General features: G+C 40.0%; 1 protein-coding gene across 6 annotated transcripts in view; it reads right to left on the bottom strand.

Annotated features, from left to right (window-relative positions):
- Window positions 1-19,436, bottom strand: part of atp2b1a (ATPase plasma membrane Ca2+ transporting 1a) — a 38,394-nt gene extending 18,958 nt beyond the window's left edge. For 3 of the 6 annotated variants that reach the window (XM_034863439.1, XM_034863440.1, XM_034863443.1), the window contains exons 1-2: window positions 7,873-8,065; window positions 11-208 (exon numbers count right to left, since the gene is read on the bottom strand). In XM_034863439.1, the coding sequence (XP_034719330.1) occupies window positions 11-208; window positions 7,873-8,065 (391 nt within the window). Of the gene's footprint in view, window positions 1-10; window positions 209-7,872; window positions 8,359-18,853; window positions 18,872-19,065; window positions 19,085-19,214 lie in introns of those variants that run through there. The other 3 variants (XM_034863436.1, XM_034863437.1, XM_034863438.1) reach the window with 3 other exon arrangements.
- Window positions 19,437-21,118: the final 1,682 nt, after the last annotated feature.

Genomic DNA, 21,118 nt, shown 5'->3' with positions numbered 1-21,118 from the left:
TGTTACTTACGTGTTCTTTCGGCATCTGGAGGTCTATAAAAAGAAAGGCCTAGTGAAACTATGGCTGCCACTTCTAGAATAATCAGTGTGACATCCTGTAGTGCCTCCCACACTAACTGTAAGAAGGTTTTGGGCTTTTTGGGCGGTATTAAATTTTGCCCAAACACTGTTTTCCGCTTCTCGATGTCTCCAGGCTGTCCACTTAGACCTGGGGAGGAGGGGAGAGAGGACAAAAGCATTTCATTTTTAGGATTTAATTTCTAATCCATATTGGAATTTAATAATATGACAACAAACGTTAAATATACAAATCATAAAGAAAGCCTTATGTGCAATACGTGTAATCTGAGCACAGATGGATTCATTAGTGTAGACGTTTAGTTCACAGGAGAAAAGCTTGTCTTAAAAAAGTGAAAGCCAGTGAGCTGTGCTCTCATCACTGGGCCTCCAAAACCATTGTCCCCAAAAGGAATCAGCATTTCTGACGCTGTGGAGGTGACAATGCTGGCCGACAATGACACATGCTGTGGGAACGTCGAAAATGTTCACCTCTTTCAGGCTTGAAAAAGAATGTGAGAACAGAGGTCAAATCTAATCCCATGAACTGACTTTTTAATACAATGGCCTGACTGGAGAGGTAGAATCAGCTTTAGACTCACAGGTGCTTATGTATACTACTGGACTGTTAGAGTCATCCCTCGGACACATCACACGTCTGGTTGGCATGAGACCCATTCATCCATGTGCACAGAGAGCATTCTTCAGCCACCCATTCAAGGCACAACCATATATTCAAAAGAGCCTTTGCACATTTGATGACGCCTTAGTCCTATTCATGCTGACTGACTGTGTGTGGGTAGATTGGATTGAGCTGTTTTTATGTGTGTGTGTGTGGCAGAGAGAACGTGTAGCAGAATTAGGGGCCAGGGAAGAGTGACTGTGTGGAACGGACTGACAGGCAAATGGGGTTGGGTCGGGGGGGACGATGTAAGGGACAGACTAATAAAGAGTGGCGCTAATGACTGCTGAAAGCAAGCTACACTCTGAATAGCAGTGTCTTAATAGGAAAAATTATCGGTAGGGTCAATGTATGGACACACACACACACACAAGGTACAATGCAAATCATGAGACAACATTTGGATAATGAGTCTGTGCAGTGACAACAGCCCAGGCAGTGCGGGACATTGTTCTTCTGCAAAAGAGAACATTTTCCATCAGAAATGCTGTCAAAATAGACCACTGATGGGAGACTGGAGTAGAGAGTCATGCAACAATTCTCTAATTACAGCTTCTCAAATGGGAATATTGGCTGTGTTTCTTTGTCATTAATGATAGTCAACCAAATATCTTTGGGTTTTTAAACTTTTGGTAAAATACAACAAGCAACATGAAGACATTATCTTGGCCCACTGGAAATTCTACTCTAACACTTTTCACTACTTTCTAACAGGTTAAAGACAAAACAATTAGGCCAAAAAAGTAAATAATCTGCAGAATAACCAATAATGACAATAATTGTTAGTTCAACCCTACACTGCAATTCCATTTTGGTTATTTTAAGCGAAGGTAATAGATTTTGCTATGTCATGGCAAAATGAGAAAGACAGTTTTGTGAAGAACTGCTTTTTGACAATTAAACCATTAGTAGAATTTGTCCATTTATCAAACAAAGCTTCCTGCTTCTAACTGAATATCTAAACACTGCCTCACTGTCCTGATTATTCCATCTTAATTTTTATTACTCGGCCTGGTTGTATACTTGATCAGTAACGGTCAGTTTTTTTTCTATTGTAACAGACCGTTGCTATGGATGGAGTTCTTATAGACTCCAGCAGACTATTTTTAAATTAAAAAAAAGGGGATGACTTCTGCCGGATAGCGGTGCTCATCAGCGGTAAAGTTAACCGTCCTGACTGGGACGTAGGCGATGTCAGCAGATAACTCTGTATGAGGAGCCGTGTAGCCATTTAATAAGCGGGATAACATAGAGCGAGCTGGTCATTATTGCAAATTGAACCCCTCCAGTCTGATTCAAGCCCTGCATCAGCCTGTCGGGGTTCTAATTAGCAATGACAGGCTCACTCTACATTAGCCCTTACTTACTAGAATGTTGTGCAATATGAGAGCACTGGAATAACTTCAAATAGATATTATTCTTGACCATAATCTATAGGTTTTTTCTGATAATCTTCTGGCCCCGATTATACACACATGCACACGGTCTGAACTATGCGGATGTTAGCTAGAAACATAGCTGAACTTACCAATGTTAACAGCAATCTACATTTTTAGAAACGCAGCTATTTTAAAAAGGTACAAATTACAAATATGGAACTTTATTATGTGGCTGACTGAGAAAAAGCGGTCAAGCTAGCAGACTCGCATCCCCACGGTCAAACCTGCTGCAGCTCAAGTTGGAGACAATCACAGGAGGAGCGAACGCTCGTGAGTAGAGCAGACGTAATAACGTCACTCGCAAAGCAATGTCTAGAATTATTTTTTAAATTAAATCTTTTTTTCTTTTTTCTTTTTGAAGCACTGGCCATTTCAAGGCAACTGGCTGATTGTATTTAGTGGCCACATGCAACTGTTTACTGACCCAGGGCCATCTTTTGCGGACCCTGGTTTCATCCTTTACTTAACTTTAAAAAGTTATAGTCCACTTAATTAAAGAAGAAAATAATCCTCAATTAATTGACCTTAGAGCCTAACACTAACACATACCTTTCTAAAAAGGGGGATGAGAAGAATGACAATGACTCACCAGCACAGCATATTAAAAAGGCTATGGGGTTTATCCGGCATTGCTGCCTGTTGCTGCTCCCTGGCTGTCTCTCACCGTCTGCTTTGATTCTCTACGCCGCTAATGAAAACATGCTGACAGCTAATACCCTACTCAATTTTACACCCCATTTTCCCTTTGCATTAGAGCGATAAATACTAGTGACAGAGAAAGGACAATCACAAGCTGTCCCTCCATTGGATACACAAACAGAAAATAGGTTGGCCTTGGCCCCTCACATCATTTTAGCACCCAGAGTGGGTCTCAAGTCAAGCAGCTAATCATTAACCATTTAATTTGGATGCTTGTCCCCAGCTGACCTCTCTGGTAACTGTCAGTTCAGCCTGCAGTGAAGGGTCAAAGTAAGCCTTCACTCCCGGCCTGTCACAATTAAACAAAAGAGTCACAATTTCTCTTTTACTGCCTTTACATAACAGTGTGTAGGCAGATATGTGCCAACACACTGTCCAGTACAATGAGACACCCCTCACCGGACAAGCTGTATTTGAGCAATTTTTTCAGTGTGGAAATACTTTCCTTTCTTCTACATACAGTCCCTGTCTGAATGGAAGAAGTGTGTCATGACTTCTATGTTAAGCTTATATACAAACATAACAGTTAGAGCACTTACTTCATGCTCCTAAGAGTTTTCTTTAAGTGGCCTACTTTGCTAAACAGGTGAGTTGAATCAGAGAAATTGTTAGTTTACTAGAATTGGTGTATGATGCCATTATTATTATTATTATTATTATTAATAATATATATATATATATATATATATATATATATATATATATATATATATATATATATATATATTTGATATTATGCTCATAAGAGTCTAACAAGGATAATTGGATTCCATGATTTCTGTTTAAGTTATGGTATTACTTTTAGCAAGTAATGTAGGGTTTACACAAAAGGTACGCACTGGGTAGCAACTGATACACACGGAGAGCATTTTTGAAAAATCTTTCATTTATCAAGTGGAACAACTAAATAATGCTGCACCAAGAGACACAGAGGGAAAATTAACTCCACTTAAATGGTAAAAGCGTGTCTGGTCACAAGGTAGGTATATCTTTCACTTTTTCTTCTATTTTATACAATTTCTTGGTTTCTATAAAATGCAAAAAAACAACATTATTTTAGTAATTAGGCTACATCCCAATACTCCTTTCCAATGTATCAGTGATCAGGGCATTGCTGTTGCACATAAGCAGATTCTGTGCTAATAAGCAGGGCTTTGCTCAACAAATGAAATAATAGTGTTGCACCCATAATAGCATGACCATTATACCAAAAATAGTGTTTAATGGACATTATTATGCAATTTAACCAAAAATGTGTTCTAGTAATATACTTGTGAAACTAATATCACCCTACTCAGGAATTCTGAGAAGACCACTGAATGAGATAATGCTCCACCTAAGATGCCATTCGGGAAGCTATGGCCCAGTATCTACAAAAACACTAAAAATCGGTTTGTGCTAGAGAGTCTGACCAAAGTGGAATAACTAACATAAATCAGGTTTTAATTGTTATTAACTCAACAGCTAAAGATACTAAAAATCAGCAAAACCATTAGACCTGCCAAAACCTAGACACCCATGCCCACTATTAAGAACTAAATACACGGAAAAAACAAGAAAACGATTGTTCTCACAAATCACAGCTTTCAAGCCAAAGATTACAAGTAGATCAGCGTGTCACCGCAGTTCCCAGTAAACAACTCCATTAACAGAAGCAGGGTCTGGCCATAAGTTACATCTACTCACTGGCTAAAGCCCAATTGAAGCACATCATTTTGAATTCAGACTTGAAAACAAGCTACGCCAGCCCCTGAATTACAAAGAGTAGTCTATCATTTAACGGTCTGAACCTTCCCATTGAATGAGGAGGCGTGCTGTTTGGAATGACAGATACAGAGAGCCTGTCCGTGAATTGTAGTCCAATTGTGCAAGCCTTTCAGCCCACAGTCGATTTGATCAATAGGGCGCAACCAAAATATTTGACTACACTAAAACAGCAATCAACACAAAATTGTGAAAGGGAAAAATGGGGGCAACTCTTTCAATATTATTGATGCAAAGGGGTCATTCCCATTTTCAAGTCTCATTAAGCAGAGAAAACCAAGGATCCCATTGGGAGAAAAAGAATGCTGCTGTGTTAGAACGACTTGCTGAAAATGATGATACTATGGTGTGATTTCATCATCTAAAACAAGAATGGTCACAACTTATGCAGCAGAGTCCTTGACGAAGCAGCGATGTAGCTTTTCTTGACGTGGGACATGCCATTGACTGCCTACCTTATTTCTTTTTTGAAACATGGGGTCTTAGTCCATCATAACTGCTCCATAATTACTACACTTCTCATGATATAACTCAATAGAGCCCCTCCATGCCTATTAATCACCCATTTCTTTCAAACTCTACGCCCCAAGTACGTAATGCAGGCTTTCAGTTTAAATGTCCCATCTTCAAGCCAAATCCAAGATTACCCTGGTGACACATCACTAGTGTTATTTTCGCAGTCTTGACAAAGCTCCTACAAAAATATCACCCGACAATATTATACAACCGTTTTCACAAGATGAGAAGAACTACCCATGAGTGAGCTGATTTTGATGTATAAATACAGTTATATAACCGACCACACAACTACAAAATAAAAAAAAAAGCTTAACTAGTACTTATTTCATCACGGTTACTTACTGAAGCAGAGAAAGCTCCCCAGAAAGAAAAAAAAAAACGTTGCACGCACAGAGGAAGTGAACTCATACAAATAACACCAGGCCAACTGCTACAACTTCAAGTATTGGTAAACTCTCTCTTTGCACTACACAATTTAATCCTCACTACCATGGAAACAAGGGTGTTTGTTTGTTAAGTACAGCATACTAGCCAACCTAGAAGGAGACATGTTAAAACTAAAAGTTGGTATCCTTTAGTTTAGATATTATATACCTGGGAGTAAGGTATATAATCATACTTCATGCTTTAACTTTTTGTTCATTATTCTACAGCACTGTGACTGGGTTGATGGTTTACATTTGTCAAATAGACAAATGTAATATCTGAATAAGTGTTTGACAGTGTCCGTTATCACAAAACAGAACAACAGTGCATTGTACGATGTGCATAATTAATTATTTTCAAACTCAGAGCATTGATATGTAAATGATCAAAATCAATTTGAATCAGCCTGGTGAATTGAAATCTGACTGAACTGGCATGTAGTAGCATGGAAACTGGTGGTGATTTAAAAAGGCCACACTAAAAAATTGTCAAAGTTCAATTAAACTTCTTTGGGTAAAAAAGGAGCTTGGAAATAGAGCATTAGCAAAGGATTGGCTTAAGAGGTTCAAGAAATGACCAACCAACTAATTAGAAATCCTGTTTCAATTGTCTAGATCCTGTAATCTTAAATGATGGCTTAATTTCCCAAGCCAATGACAAATGAGCTGATTGAAACTGGAAGTGTCAAAACTCAGTGGCTGCGTACCAAGAGGAACAGCACCTGCTGTGAGGGGAAACTATATGTGAAAATATTCAAACTTATCAGTGTGGTCGTAAATAACTAAGGATATTAAAACAATTTCACAAATTGGGTAAAAGCTTTTCATTTCACATTAGCAATCCCTTTTATCTAAAGATTTGTTTTCATTAGCAATCTAGAATTATAAAAAAAATGTTCAAAATAATCTTAAATACATGTTTGATCATCTGAAGATGGTAAATAATAGACTGCTGATAAGCAGAATATTAATAAAGAGTGTACAGCTATAGAAGAAGCTGAAGGTATACTCCAAACATGCTTACAGTATTTCCCCACCTACAGCAAACAATACAGTGATAAGACTTATTTGTGCTTTATATGAAAAGGCTGTAAAAAGATAAATGGGCCTCGGCAATCCAGTCTTTTTTGTAGCATAGACTAGGTTGAAAAAGCAGGGGAAGACAAGTACGCTCACACTTAAAACAATGTCACTCATGCTACAAATATGACAGGACTCTATGCTCACCTACTTGACATGTATGTTTGGACAACTCGCACTCTCTTTCAACAGCCAAATTCCTATTCAGCAATTTCCCTTCAGTTCAGACAATGGCCTACTGGCCTGTAGTACAGACAATGAAAGCAGCAAAGGGACTGTGTGGTGTGCCTTGTACACCATATTGTCAATAAATGAAAGGTCAATAAATAAATAGCGAAGTAGTGATTCTTGAATGAGATTGATTTGGGCGGTCATATAGCATGACATTTACTGCTTTCCTTCTGGTTTGATGAAACCCAGGCGGTTTTTTTGCTTGCTTGCTTGCATACAGGAGGACTGGTGCTGCTACAGTGAATGCGGTGCCGTTTTAATCTGGGATCAAACTGAAAATCCCCTCTCATAGGAGTTCAGTCAAGGTCATACTGGCGATTAGGCGGACTGTCTATAGAGACAAACAGAGTAAAAGAATGGTACCAAAGGGCAAAAAGAGAGGTGCTGCCAATCCCCACTACTGCCCTAGTGGGGTGCTACTGGAGCCTAACTAGTAATTTCCACATACTCTTAGCATAGTCCGATCTTTATAGTGCAGTATATGGGTAACCAGAGAGTAACAGATTCTAAAGGAAAACTTAGTCTTTTCCTAACATGTTCAAGTCATTACTACCTAGCCTAACAGCCGCTTTTTTTTGTCTGCCACATGTGGGACATTGCCCAGCCTACAGCCTGGTGCTGTGTTCAGGCAGACAGCTGGTCTGTCTGAAGCCTACACACAGAGACGGACAGACAGAGGTGAAAAGGGACTGAGGGAGGGTGGGTGGGTGTGAGGGACATAACCACAGGCCTTGAAATAGAGTAGGTCTGGCCCAGGTCATTGCCAGCCTGCCGGGCCACCTGTCTAAAATATGAGTTTTCCAAGGAAGCGATGTCAAGGTATCCACAATGTAGATGATATGGCCAATTACATGCCTCTTAAACTATGTGTGAGCCACATTAGCATTCCATCAGTCCTGCTACTAGCACTGCTGTGCAAACATTCTGGATTTAATCCAATTAGACAACATTGTGTGGAGTAGGAAAATTACTCTACCATCTATAGGTGATGTTTTTAACCGGTTGCAGAGTCCTTTAATATCCTCATAAGATTCCCCAATTTTGACTATCGCCTCTGCGCCTCTCAGTTCCATAAGCGAGCGCAGTTCATTGAGCGTGCAGCCAAACTCTCCATCGTGGTTGGCTTCCACCATGGAGTTCTTCACCCCACTGTATGAGTTGTTTGCCATTGTCTCGTTGCCTCCCCGCTCTATTGCAAAGCGTTGCTGCTTCAGCTCAACAATGGGGGGAGAAAAAAATAAAAAGTGTTGTCCTGGAAAAGCTTAAATCCTCAAGAGATCGATCACACAGTTGTAGTTCCCATAAACAGCTGGCAGGCCCTTCAGAGGCAGGTGGAGTCATATGGCAGGTAGCAGGGCAGGGATATTACAAAACAAGCCATTTCCCTCGGAGAGCTGAGTTCCTAGTCTTTCATGGTGACTGAGGATCACCCACAGAGGCAGAGATCACCATGCATGCAGATCTGAAAGAGAAGAACATTAAACAGAGCATGTCAAAATGTCATTAGTAATGCTACCAACTGTTATTTCATGTATAGTTCATGTATAGCAGGGTTCCCCGTACATGTGTTAATATCCCACTGACAACATATTTGCTTTCAATATATAGCATGTTTAACAATGTGTGTTATCAATTCGGTTTCTTTCAATTACAAAACAAACACTAGCACAGACACTTTTGTTAAAACAACTTACTGCTGCATAAGAGCAAACATGGAAACCACCTGGCTGCTGAGACAAATAGCAAAGTAATTAGCAAAACTGCCATAGCCATTGCTACGAAGTTATGATAACCTGTATTTGAGTTATAATAAAATAATTTGGTCATCTGGACAAAAACTTGGCAAGTAATGTGCACTCAGTAGCCACTGTGCTGAGCTGCTCCCAGGGATTGTAAAAAAACTACAAAGATTCATCTATTTAAACTGGCCTTTGTCTCATGTTTGTAATGTTGTGTTTAAGTTTTTATTTTATTCTTTTTTTCCTGCTTGTTCTTTTCAACCATTTTACTGTTGCGAAGCACTTTGTGACAGTTTAATGTAAAAGGTGCTAATATAATAATAAAAATACTTGTAATGGTGAAATATTAATGATATAGCAGTAATAGTAATAACCACAAAATAAACTAATAACTACTCAATAGCCTCTATCTGGTCTACGGAAATCCTCTGTTCTGATTGGCCAAAGTATATGTGTTAAAACTACTCAATGCACATACGATGTAAGCTTAATCACTGGTTTGTCATGCATTTTTATTATTACTTAACTGATTTTTGGACAGCCACTCTTTAAATGTTGTTAGATTTATATTGATCATTAGAAGGTTTTAATAACGCCCCTTTCCCCCTCCCCAACCCCACAGAGGATTCTTACTCCTATGAGAAAAGCAATGTTCAGAGAACTTACTTTTAAAGCACACCCTAGGGCAATCCTCATGATAAAGAACGGCAATTGCCTCCTCTAGTACAACCTGGTGTTAGGTACAGCATTACAGTCAAATCCTTTCAATAAATACCCAGAAGATTGTTTCACAGTACCCCGCCATGTCAAACATCACACAGTAGGTGTGTCATTGAAAAAATAAATGAGAAACCTCCGCCACCAGCTTCCCTGCAGTGTAACTGGTGGGGTAACGCAGAGAGCAGGGATCAAGTGACTGATTAGCTCAGGAAAAGCCTCCCGTTTAATCTAATTAAGACTATCTGTGGTATCAGGGAGCTCCATGGTGCTTTACATGGGAGAGACCATTCTAATGGGAGGCTGCTGTCCATTCATCAGGCTGATTCATTCATGTCGCACAAATTGATGGGAATTTCTCTAGGCTCAGATAGAAACATATGTTGACCTATGAACATAAAACATCACAGTACAATCAATCTGTTTTAGATTAATTGATGTGATGAATTTGAGGGACTAAACTAGATCTATTGGAAAGATTTAACACAATGAGCCTGATGACAGATGACTAGTCTGGACCATACACTGTACTTTCAGGTGGAAAGCCATGTCAGACTATGATTGGCACTGAACAAGGACACCGGACTCAACCATTGGATACATTAAAGGGGCCCTGACACACAAAACCTTTTTCCTTGCATTTTTTTTCTCCAAAATATGTTAGGTCCATATGTGTTCGTCGTGAAAGCAAAACTGAAGTGCTACCTCCTCTGTCGGCTCTATACACTGAAAAGAAATAAGCGGAGAATTCAGGCCGATATCAAAAGCTGGTCAGTCTGATGTCATGTTGCCTGAGCTCATTACTATTCATGAGCCCATTTGGGCTGGGTAAAGGATGCTGATTATTGAGAGCCTGGCTATCTGTTAGCCAATCAGAGTCAAGCATCTTAGATCATTGAATATTAATGAGAACTGGTACAAAATGAGCAGAGTCTTCCTGCAGGCTTTCTACGCCAAATTAGAATGGCTTGAAACAAGGTTACCAAGGCATTCTTTCCACAAAAATTGTTACAGAGTCCATGATAGAACTTCAGACCACAAAGTAATGAAATACGTGTGACAGAGCACCTTTATAAACAGCACCAGTGCAGACAAAACGGGACTTTATGAATTTCTGACTATGGTTGAGAACAAAACATGTTTGCAAGAACACCATTAATCTGTTTTTACGCCAAACTTTGAACATGCAACTCCAAATTAAAACTCAAAACTCAGATTATGTCAGAACTTTAAACTGGGACACAGACGTAAATAAGAGAAAATGTAGCCTTTATCAATGCTCAATGCACAAATCAATGCTTGCAGTTTATTCCATTGAGATTCTTGGAAACTATTCTGTCACATGTTGAGATGCTATCTGAAGCCATCTGCCATGGAAAACGGGACAGAATTTATTATTTATTACACAGCATTATTGCAGGCCTCAGTGTATTACTGAGGTGGGAGAGATCGCAGAAATCCCTATTTTAAAGAGGAAATACTCTTGCACCTCTTGTATTGAACACAGGTTTAGGGGGACATCTTAGAAGCATGCTGACATCTTGCCTACTTATCAACACCTACGTCATCATTAATTATTTTTCACACCACTGGTCTGATGTCCATGAAACACATAAAAAGGCATTTGGGGGGGATTAGACAAATATGCCAGGAAATATCAAACAAATCTTTCAGAAATGTTTACTTGAGGTTCATCTTTCCGCAAAGTTAGTCAGTTATGCAACATCTTTGTGCTTCCCAATGACTGACAAAACAAGTCTCCCATCTCTTGGATTAGGGAGTCATTCATGCACTAAGTTCTGTTGTATAGTACAGCTGAACAAAATTTTTGATTCAAACATTAGTTGTCGTTAACAGACATCGGTGTAAGAAAGAATTGGGGCTATTCGGGGCAACAATATGATATATGATAATGAACCACTATATGAGAATGCTGACACTGCTCAGCTCTATACCAAATTATTTCACACTAATAAGACATGCTGCAGTATATTGATCTCATTGGTTAAAAGGGTCATTCTTTCCCATTTGCTTGACTTCTTAAAATGAAAACAAAAACTATACAGAATAAAAAACGGATTAAAAAAAATAGAAAACGACTTATCCGTTAGTAATGAATTCAGCCTATCATATTGTCAATTCACATTGTGCTAACACCTTTTCACATGTAAGAACATGAGTTATTTGTGCCTAACAGTAGCCCTTTCTCACAAACAGACAAAAGGCCAAGTTAATTTCACTTACGGCTTAAATGTATATTCTTGTTTCAAGCAATACCACGTGGCTGTTTAAATGGTCTCTAAAAAAACGTATATCTTGAAATAGTAGGAATATTTGGGTGCTACCACATGGGCAGAGCCATGTGCAGTCTATAGTAACAAATGCAATTCTCTGCCTTCTCCATTTCACAGTCGTACTCTATGGAGCCTCTCCCACATTCACGCTCCCTAACCCCACGAGCAGCAACAACGCCCCCAAGATGAAGGAAGTGCCAACATTTGCTGCGCTGCGACAGTTTCGGGTTGCGGAGGAGGTCACATGTCACAACAGTGGAAAGTCATTGTGATTGGATCGCCAAGCCAACAGCTGGCATGGTATGGTTGAATGACAGTGGCTAAGGTTAACCCTTTTCACACAAGCTCAGCATTGATATGAGGTGGTTTTACTCAATGACCGGAGTCTGTTCTCTGCCGAAGCTTTTAATGGCTGCTATCACACATTAGATGTCCACTAAATGCTCCACCCAGAGGGCTGTGGCAAGCGGTAACAAGTGGATCGGACAACAGCGGTGGGCATCTCAGAAATATACTCATGTCTTTGTCTCCACGTTAAGGAAACCCTCTGGCAGTTTGTACACCTCTATGTGCCAACACGTCAATGCAAGTCAAGGGTAGCAATTCTAGGGATCCCTCTGCAATGGAGCTGCCTAATGCCAGGGGTGGTATTTTTAGCTTCCCCCAGTCTGACCCCTCCCCCACCGCTAGTCATTGCTGAACTGGGTCAGGCCATGTAAATGTGGAGGGTACAAAGCAGAGACACCCAGCCCTCCTTGTGCTGCATGGCTCGAAGTTAAGAGCACTACTTCAACCCACAGACTGGAACTTCCGCAAACGCCGCAAGGCTGCCAACTTATACAAACGCAATCATGGGGGTCACCATCAACACACTTTTCCTCTTTAGCTCTTCTTACTTCACGGATAGAGGGACATGTTATCTAAATTGACGATATATATGTATATATAAAAAAACATAACATAATTTCAACCTGGATCTAAAGGCATTTTCACACCTGTAGTATGTTTGCTTTGGTCCGAATCAGTTGGTGAGTAATTAAACTTGGAGCGATTTCCCTTTGGTCGGTTTGGTTTGGTTTGACACCTGAAAAACTCCAAGCGTACCAAATTGCGTCATCAGGCAAAAACGTCCAGCCCTCTTATTGGTCGGATTGGTCCGGGGGCGGGAGCAAGAAAGTAAATACAGGAAGAAGGTCCTGTGTTCTGGTCTAATGGTCAAACCAGCTCATTTCATTAAAATTATCAGACATTGTTTTGCAAGAGACGTTTCTACATCTGCTCCGGTCACCGAGGAATTTGCTCTGCTCGCCGGCGTCTGTCTGCAATTTCAGCATCTGCATGCCTGACCAAGGAGATACGAGTGACTGACTCGAGTGACTCGACTCGTATTTGATAAGAGTGACTGATGGCGAGCTTGACCGCAGTCTATTTCTGCATATATGATAGAAACACTGCAAGAGTTTGCTGCTCTGCTGCATCACAGACTGCTAAACACACCTGACTACAGGAGACATTAGCTCAGACTGGCAGAGTTTGTATAGCTGGTGCAGTTCGAGTACGGATCACATTCCCATAAAGGAACATCTCCGGAGTTTGATTGACAGCGTACCGCGACCACCTCTTCAAGCAGGTCTTGGTACACTTGTTTGGTTTGCGTTTGGTGCCTACCAGAGTTGATTGCCACATTCTCACCTGCCCAAATGAACTGCAGCAGCGGGGCAAACAAACTCTAGTTTGATTCAACCAAACTAAAGGCTTTTGGCTTGAAAAACACCAAAGCACGTCAGCGCTGTGACAACTCTTCTGAAGTGATTTTGGAAAGGGAAATTAGGCAGAAATACGCTGGTTGACTACCAAGACACCATTGTATTCATATAATCCTAACAATCCAGGCTAAAGTGTATGACAATGACTGCATGTTGCTTCCTCTAAGTTCCAGGTTGTGGTCCACTGGCAGGGCCAGCTTGTTACTTTGATAAATTGATAAAACCTGCATGTCACACACACTAGCAACAAACTGTGTATCCAAGAACAATTAAAGCAGTGTAAATGACGTTAGATCAGAGACAGAAGTCTATGGCTTCTAATAAGCATGTAAAAGGAGACCGTTGAAAGTTTACTTTTCTATCAAGCGAGTATCACGCATGCACAGATCGCAATGTCGATGGTAAAACACACTATTGTTCAGCCCTAAATTGTGTTGGCAATTGCATTGTTCATGAAAAGGGTCCGTCAAAAAATATCAATTCTATTCAAGAACTCGTTCAATCCATGGATGCTCAAGTGAAGGTGACTGAGTTCTTATTAAGTTTGTTCAACTAAATACAGCTGATGTGAAAGCTGGACATTTAATTGTAACCACTTACTTAAAAAGGGGCCTTGCCACACAAAACCGTTTTTACTTGTATTGTTTTCAAATATGTTAGGTCCATATGTGTTTGTGTTATGTGGTGAATGTGAAAATGAACTGCTACCTCCTCTGTCAGCTCTAAACACTGAAAGGAAATAAGCGGAGGAGTCAGGTCAATTAGAAAAGCTGGTCAGTCTGATGTCATGTTTCCTGAGCTCATTACTATTCATGAGCTCGCCCAGTTGGGCTGGGTATAGGATGCTGATAGCCAGGCTCTCAATGGCTAGCAGTTAGCCAACCAGAGTCACGCTCATTGAATATTAATTTAGGACTGGCACAAATCAAGCTGAGTCTTCCTGGAGGCTTTCTACACCACGCTAGAATGGCTTGAAACAAGGTAACCAAGGCATTTTTTCCAAAAGGTTTATAGTATTCCAGCGTTTCTTCACGCCAGTACAACTTGTAATCTTTGTGACAATGCCTGGGTGAAATGGTGAGAGGTCATACGGAGCAATCATGCAGTCTACTTTTTCCATTTACTTTTTCCAGGCATTACCGACTCCTAAAAAGACTATCCTGTGGATGAAAACATTTTAAGTACCAACTATTAATTTTTCCTTTAGATAAAAGAAAACCAAGAGGGATGGTTTTATTTAGCCGTTACAGAGTCCTTCATGTCCAAAGGATGGAAAATATTCCAAAATGATGCATCTTTCATCGAAACACTTTGAAGATGAGAGGGACTGTGTTCTTTGTTATGCGTGATTCTACATAGCAGCTCAGTGGCCTGAGGTCCTGCCGCCCTGCCATTTGCTGCCACGGTCTGACCTTGCTGTCCTTACCATTACAATTTCAGGACGCACTAGAGTTAAGCATTAGAGTCATTTCACCAAGACCTGTGGTAGGGAATGCAATTTGTAAAAGCCAAACATAAATGTAGACAATGCTATTATAGACTAAGATGGAAGTAAATTAAGTCTGAAAGCTATTACTGGCTAGGTCTATGCTGCTACACAGCACTTTCCAATTCATCCGGTTTCAGTCCAAGTAAGCCCAAACTGTAAATGTTAACATTATATATATATGACTAAGTCATAAAAAGATTTAGACTACTGTTTTGATACAGAATAACTATATTCACAGGGGCTACGGTTATCTCTTAGTAGAGGATCAATCTAACCATCCATGCCTACACTCAGTTAAATACTGCATCCAGTGTGAGTGAGCTACACCTGCAATGGCAGCATTACCAGGAAGCCCAAGACAAAAATGTGCATGTGTGTTTGTCTATAGATAGTGAGTGTTCTAAAGACAACAGAGTCCCGGGTTCTTAAATGTCAGCTTTGTCTTATTTAGTGCCACTTAAGTAATGCCACTGATAAGATTATTACAAAATAACTCATGAGATGGAGTTCTGGGAGGTTACGTTTTACATTTTTAGAGATCTGAATGGGTAGTATTATCTCACTTATCAGCTACACTATTATGACAAGGCAGCCATAGGCCTTTCTCCACTAGTCTGGTAGCAGGGCTTCAGAAAACCATCCAGGAGAAAATCCTCCAGCTTTCCGGAAACGCCAAAACTAACATAAATGTTCGCTTGACTGACTGGTAGAGAAGGGTCTGTCTGCAGACTGCAAGACAGGGGCATGGGGGGCATAACGTGAAGGGTCCTGCAGGCCGCAGAAGGACTCACAGCATAGCTTAGCACCATTCGTAGCACCATTTAGCGGTCTTGAAGACTAATTCATGATATTTTGCAGTGTGTTTTAGTGAGCGGGATCAGAGTTTATCCAATTAGTAGTGGAATGTTTTTCAGCAACTAGGCCTATTTTGTGAAATCCTGTTTAGAAAAAGCTAATTATTTTTACTTGCACCTGTCTAGTCTTTTTCTCCTGCCCTTTTGGTCATATTTGATTGAATGAGTAGTAATGAATTGCTCCAACTCCATGTAGGCTAACCAACCTCTGCTTGGAATAACCTTGGATTTACAAACCAAACAGGGACAGATAGATAAGCAAAACTTCACCATAAGTAAATAGTTCCATAAATACATTGTACTTGTAGATGGTAAAAAAAAAACAGTCTATATTTAGCTTTCAATGTCAGTGTCACCTTAGATTGATGACCTACAGTGGCTTGCGCTCTAAAATAATGCTTTATACTAGGCAGTTAAAAAACATTTACAAAGTAATGCAGACTGAGCCGAGGACAAGTGTTAGCAATTGTTGCTATTAACAATATTACTTAAATTTCAGCAGGCTGTGCTTGTAAATTGACTGAAGTGCAGAGCATGACGATGGAAACAGTGGATTTATCAAGCAGCTGTAATGGAGGACTCATCCGTGATGAGTTACTGGCAGACATGACAGGCGAGAAATGGCTGGAAGAAAATGTACTAAGTACACTGCATTACTTCACAGTAACTATGGCTATGTGACAACTAAAAAATCCTGTGCCATGAGAAGAAGAGATGGCACTTATTTTAACAGTAGGCTATGATGTTAGATTATTAGAAATCACATACTCTCCAGCATGGCTAATTAACCTCACTGTGTAAAGAATTCAAAACCTAGAGTTGTAGTCTTGAAAAGTTGTTGGTCTAGAAATGTAAGCAGGGGAAATGCTATCAACCTGAACCGCACAGCCAAATAGGTCACATGACCTTGCCTTTGAGATAAAAAACCATTTTCCAAAACAATTTACAAAGTAAGTGTAACAAATACTGACTCATATCCTTGAGGAGGAGCAGTACTGTCAATAGTCAGCCATTATGAAAAAGCAAGGAATAAGAAGGATATTTTTGGCATTCTTGAGTGACAGCAACAGTCTGAATTCAAAGGGCTCAGACACAGCAACAGATAGTGTTACTGATGGTTTAAGTGAATCATTGAACAAACTCTGAATCAAAATGCTGAGCTAGATAGCTATAATGACACATGCCTAAACTTGGATATTTCTTTAAATGTAGTAAAATCTACATATTGCAGACATTACTATTCAAAAATGAAATAGAATGCCAACAACTGATTATGTCTAGCACATACTGGGCAACAAGATATTCTGATTATAGTGCTTGGTCTTGGAATAGTTTAGCTAAACCGGACATTTTATTATGTAACAGGTCTACAACTACAATCTACTATGCCATACTACAGTGACTGGCACAACTTATCTCACTGAGTCACAGTCTAATCACTTCAAGCCCATGCTAATATCCCGTGTTCCAATGTATTTTTGATAAAACTACAACACTATTTGCAATCCACTGTAGGATCACAAGTCATCATTACACAAACGCAGGAAGACACTGCTGGTGCTGCAGCAAACCGGGTGCTATTTAATTGGATAAGGCGTGATCCCTTAAACTAGACACCAAAAGGTGCTTAGTGGCTGCACTTAACATCAACGTGGAAACGTGAGTGCTATGTTATCGAGTGCAAAAGTATATGACATTGTGTATTAAAAGGTCAAGTGTGTAACGTAGGGCTGGGCAATATGACAATATGTATATTTAAAGCGATACAAAAATATCAATTTTGTAAAATTCTCTATATCATTTGTACTGCAATTTTGAATAACCAGCTGCTGAACTGCATTACAGCAATATTACGTCATTTGGAGGACACTTTACAATCAGATCCTTGCAAGCTATGTTAATTTTGCACAAAAAACTTCTTAAGAACATAAGAAAAAACTTAGTACTTTTCATTCATCCAGCATTTAATTCACACAAAGGCATATAAAATAGGGTTTGCCATGTGATTATTTCATATTAACTATTTATGTATTGATATACAATATTGTGGCATATATCGTTATCGAGATATGAAATTACCTATATCGGGATAGAAGATTTTGGCAATATCACCCAGCACTACAGTACGTAATCAACTTGATGTGGCTGGAAAACGTAGGGAATATAAGGTCCATGTCGTTATAAAGGTAACTGCCATATTCATTTAAACCGGCATGCTATGTTTAAGGTTTAGACTAATAGTTGCAGTTGACGTGCTTGTCATAAAGTGAACGTTTATCTATAGCGTTATAACTTGAACTAATATAAGGTGGGAGTTTCCTTCTATGACATTTAGTCTTGGTAGCTCGCTCCAATTGATAAAAAAGGCACCGTGCAGGTTGACATTACAACTAAAGGCTGGATAACAAACACACACACACACACACACACAGAAAACCCACGTTAGACATAACGCCATAAAACGACATTACCCGAACAGATGCTTGCTTTAACATCATGGTGAGACTTTGTCGGTTGCTGAACGACGTTACTGGGTTTCTTTAAACTGCACATTTACTGTAACGTTATCGGCTCTGTGGTGACAGTCATCCAAAAGTAACTTAAATGTGCCTACATGGGGTGCCACTCTGTAAGCTCCCCAAATGATCCGCGTGAGCAACCGCAGCGTGTGGAGTCCAATGCACGGAGAACAGCGTTCTAAGTCGGGCAAAAAATATTACGTTAAAGATAACGTTTCCCCCCTAACGTGAGCTTACTGGTATTATCTATCTGCCTGTAAAAGGGGTCCGTATTACGTTAAATTGACTGAATGACAGGTCCTTAAACGGACCCCATTGTAACTCTGGGATTTGTAATTTAGAATGAAATACAGGTTACTTTCTCGCGTCGAGTCCACATTTCAAGTAACGTAAGCGTTATTTCAACGGTAGTCACTAAATGATGAGCCTCAATGTATAAACGTCAATCAGCTGTCCACGAAAGACTAGTCCAACGTTGTAAAACAACGTCCCAGGCTAGCGCACAATGTTAGCCAACTAGCTACCAAGCGTTCGCTTACGCTGATTGCAAAGAAGTGAAATACACAAAGGGTAACTTACTTCTAAAAGATTGACAAGTCGAGCAACTTAGCCCAGGGCTATGCACACGTCTTAGTCATCTAAGCACAATCAAAGAAAATCTGGCAGCATCCTGGCAGAATAGCTACATGGGTTGGAAAACGAGACGCCCAATGCCAGTATCTCTCAAAGATATAACGTTGGCTAACGATGTTAGCTTCGTATAAAGCTAACTAATCAAGGCAGCTACCCACCGGTGGCTGGCCCTCGTTGATCATTGCACACAAAAATAAAGACATAACCGGTCACGGTTCTCTATGCAACATCTGAAACACTTGGACGCAGCCCTTATCTTGCGGCATTTTGTCGCGCTAGCACAGCAAATATGACCAAAAATACTTACTCCGTTCTCTGAAGAGCACCCTATGTCCCTTTCTCTCTGTAACTCCCCCTCAGTCTCACCAAAGACTAGACTCTCTCCAGTGAGCTGAGGTAAAATCCCGCCCACTGCGCTGTCACAACCACAACCACAGTCTCCGTCCAGAACAGTCAAGATAGTTACCATCCCACTTTAGCACGTTCTCCTAAAACATCAATGCTTGAGCCTATGGAAAACCTATGTCCACTAGACCGGAAACTGCATGGCACAAAAGTACAGCTGCATAACACTAGTTAACTGGCACAATGTTAATACGCAAATTTATCCAAATTAACCCAAAGAACACAGTGGCCAATCACAAATTATCACTTCATCATAGAACAGGTGCAGACCAAAGCACCTGTCTTTTTCATTAATATATTGGGATTTATCTGTCTCATAACGCTATCATTACTTTTCTAAGAACTTAAGCATTACATGTGAAAAGATGTTGGACACAACCGGCCAAAATGAGAGTTTGTCTAGTTTATTTTGGTAGACATTTACGAAGACGGAAATAGGCTGACGGTATATATCTTGCCTCGCCTGTTTCCTTTCTGTCACAACACTGCCGGGGACATGCGATGCAAGTCAAAAGGAGGATGGGTATCACCGCTGGTGTGGATTCCCATTGGCTTAGCCAGCATACCAGTCGCCTATGGAAACGGTTACGTCATGATCCCCTCGTACTCCCTCTTCTGCTCCGGTGTCGTTTTATAATAACAGGATTATTTAACAATTCCCCCCAAGATGCAGCATGTAAAAGTACACACCAAAACCTCTGTGTCTTATCGTTTCCGCGGTCTCTACTTAGACTACACAAGGCTCTCTTTTTTTTTTTTTTACACAAGGCTCTTCCCTCGGCGCCTAATATAACCTGACGTCATTCTTTCCATGACGTAGCGCTTTTTTTCTTCTTCTGCGGATTCAATGCCTGTATTCTTTGCGATTCTTTACTCATGTTAAGAAGGAGTCACACTGAGACAATTAGCCCTCCTATTTCATTGACAAACCGACAGTGGAATGCAGTGAACTGCATGTATTACAATGTAAGCAGAGGTCGACCTTTCCTTTTACCATTACCTTAGAAACATTAAACAACATATTGATACTGGACAGAGTAACCACAGAATCTGCTTCACAGTTATGGTTCAGCAAAAATCCCCTGGTACCTTGTAAGATCATTGTAAGGGCTAAACAGTAGTATGAGGTTCAAGGTGTGTGATAAGAATGTATAGTATGTGCATCTTGACTTAGTTTGCATAAACCAAGTCAGGTAGAGAAACCATCTTTTGACAAATGACTTGATGGTATGTTGCATTAGGTGGTTAAAAAAAGACATGAGTGGTGGTAGATGATAAACAGAAAACAACTCAGGTTAAACCTCCGTGTAATAAACTTGCTGTCTTGACATATTGGGATTTATCATTAACACAACAGCGCTAAGTGCACAAAAGCATTTGCATCTTCAGACTTTTAAACATGTTTATGCCTGGGTGCAATTTAGATGTTAAAAATGTCATTTTAGAATTTGTTGACTCAGATCTACGTCAAGGGGAGAAAAGAGATTTGAAAAGAAAGAGGAAGAGAAGAAGCAGGAAAAAAACTTAAATTATGGAAGCTGACTTGTGCAATTGTTTGGTGTTATGCCTTATGTGTGATTTGACTAAGTTGTTTCAGTAGAAAGCAAAAAAAAGGAACAATCAGTCTAGATGCATGGAAAAAAATAGAGGGGATATAAAAGTATTGAAAGTTGCAAATGATAGATAGATAGATAGATAGACATTTACCATAGTACAGACAGTAGTATAGGCTATATTAGATACTTAACCCTATGTAGGATGTTAGCATTTTATTGTGGTCTAAAAATTGAGACGTAACATGGGTGG

The sequence above is a fragment of the Etheostoma cragini genome, chromosome 23, assembly GCF_013103735.1.
Source record: "Etheostoma cragini isolate CJK2018 chromosome 23, CSU_Ecrag_1.0, whole genome shotgun sequence".
In the NCBI taxonomy this organism is placed as follows: domain Eukaryota; kingdom Metazoa; phylum Chordata; class Actinopteri; order Perciformes; family Percidae; genus Etheostoma; species Etheostoma cragini.
This window is presented reverse-complemented; position numbering and strand designations above follow the sequence as displayed.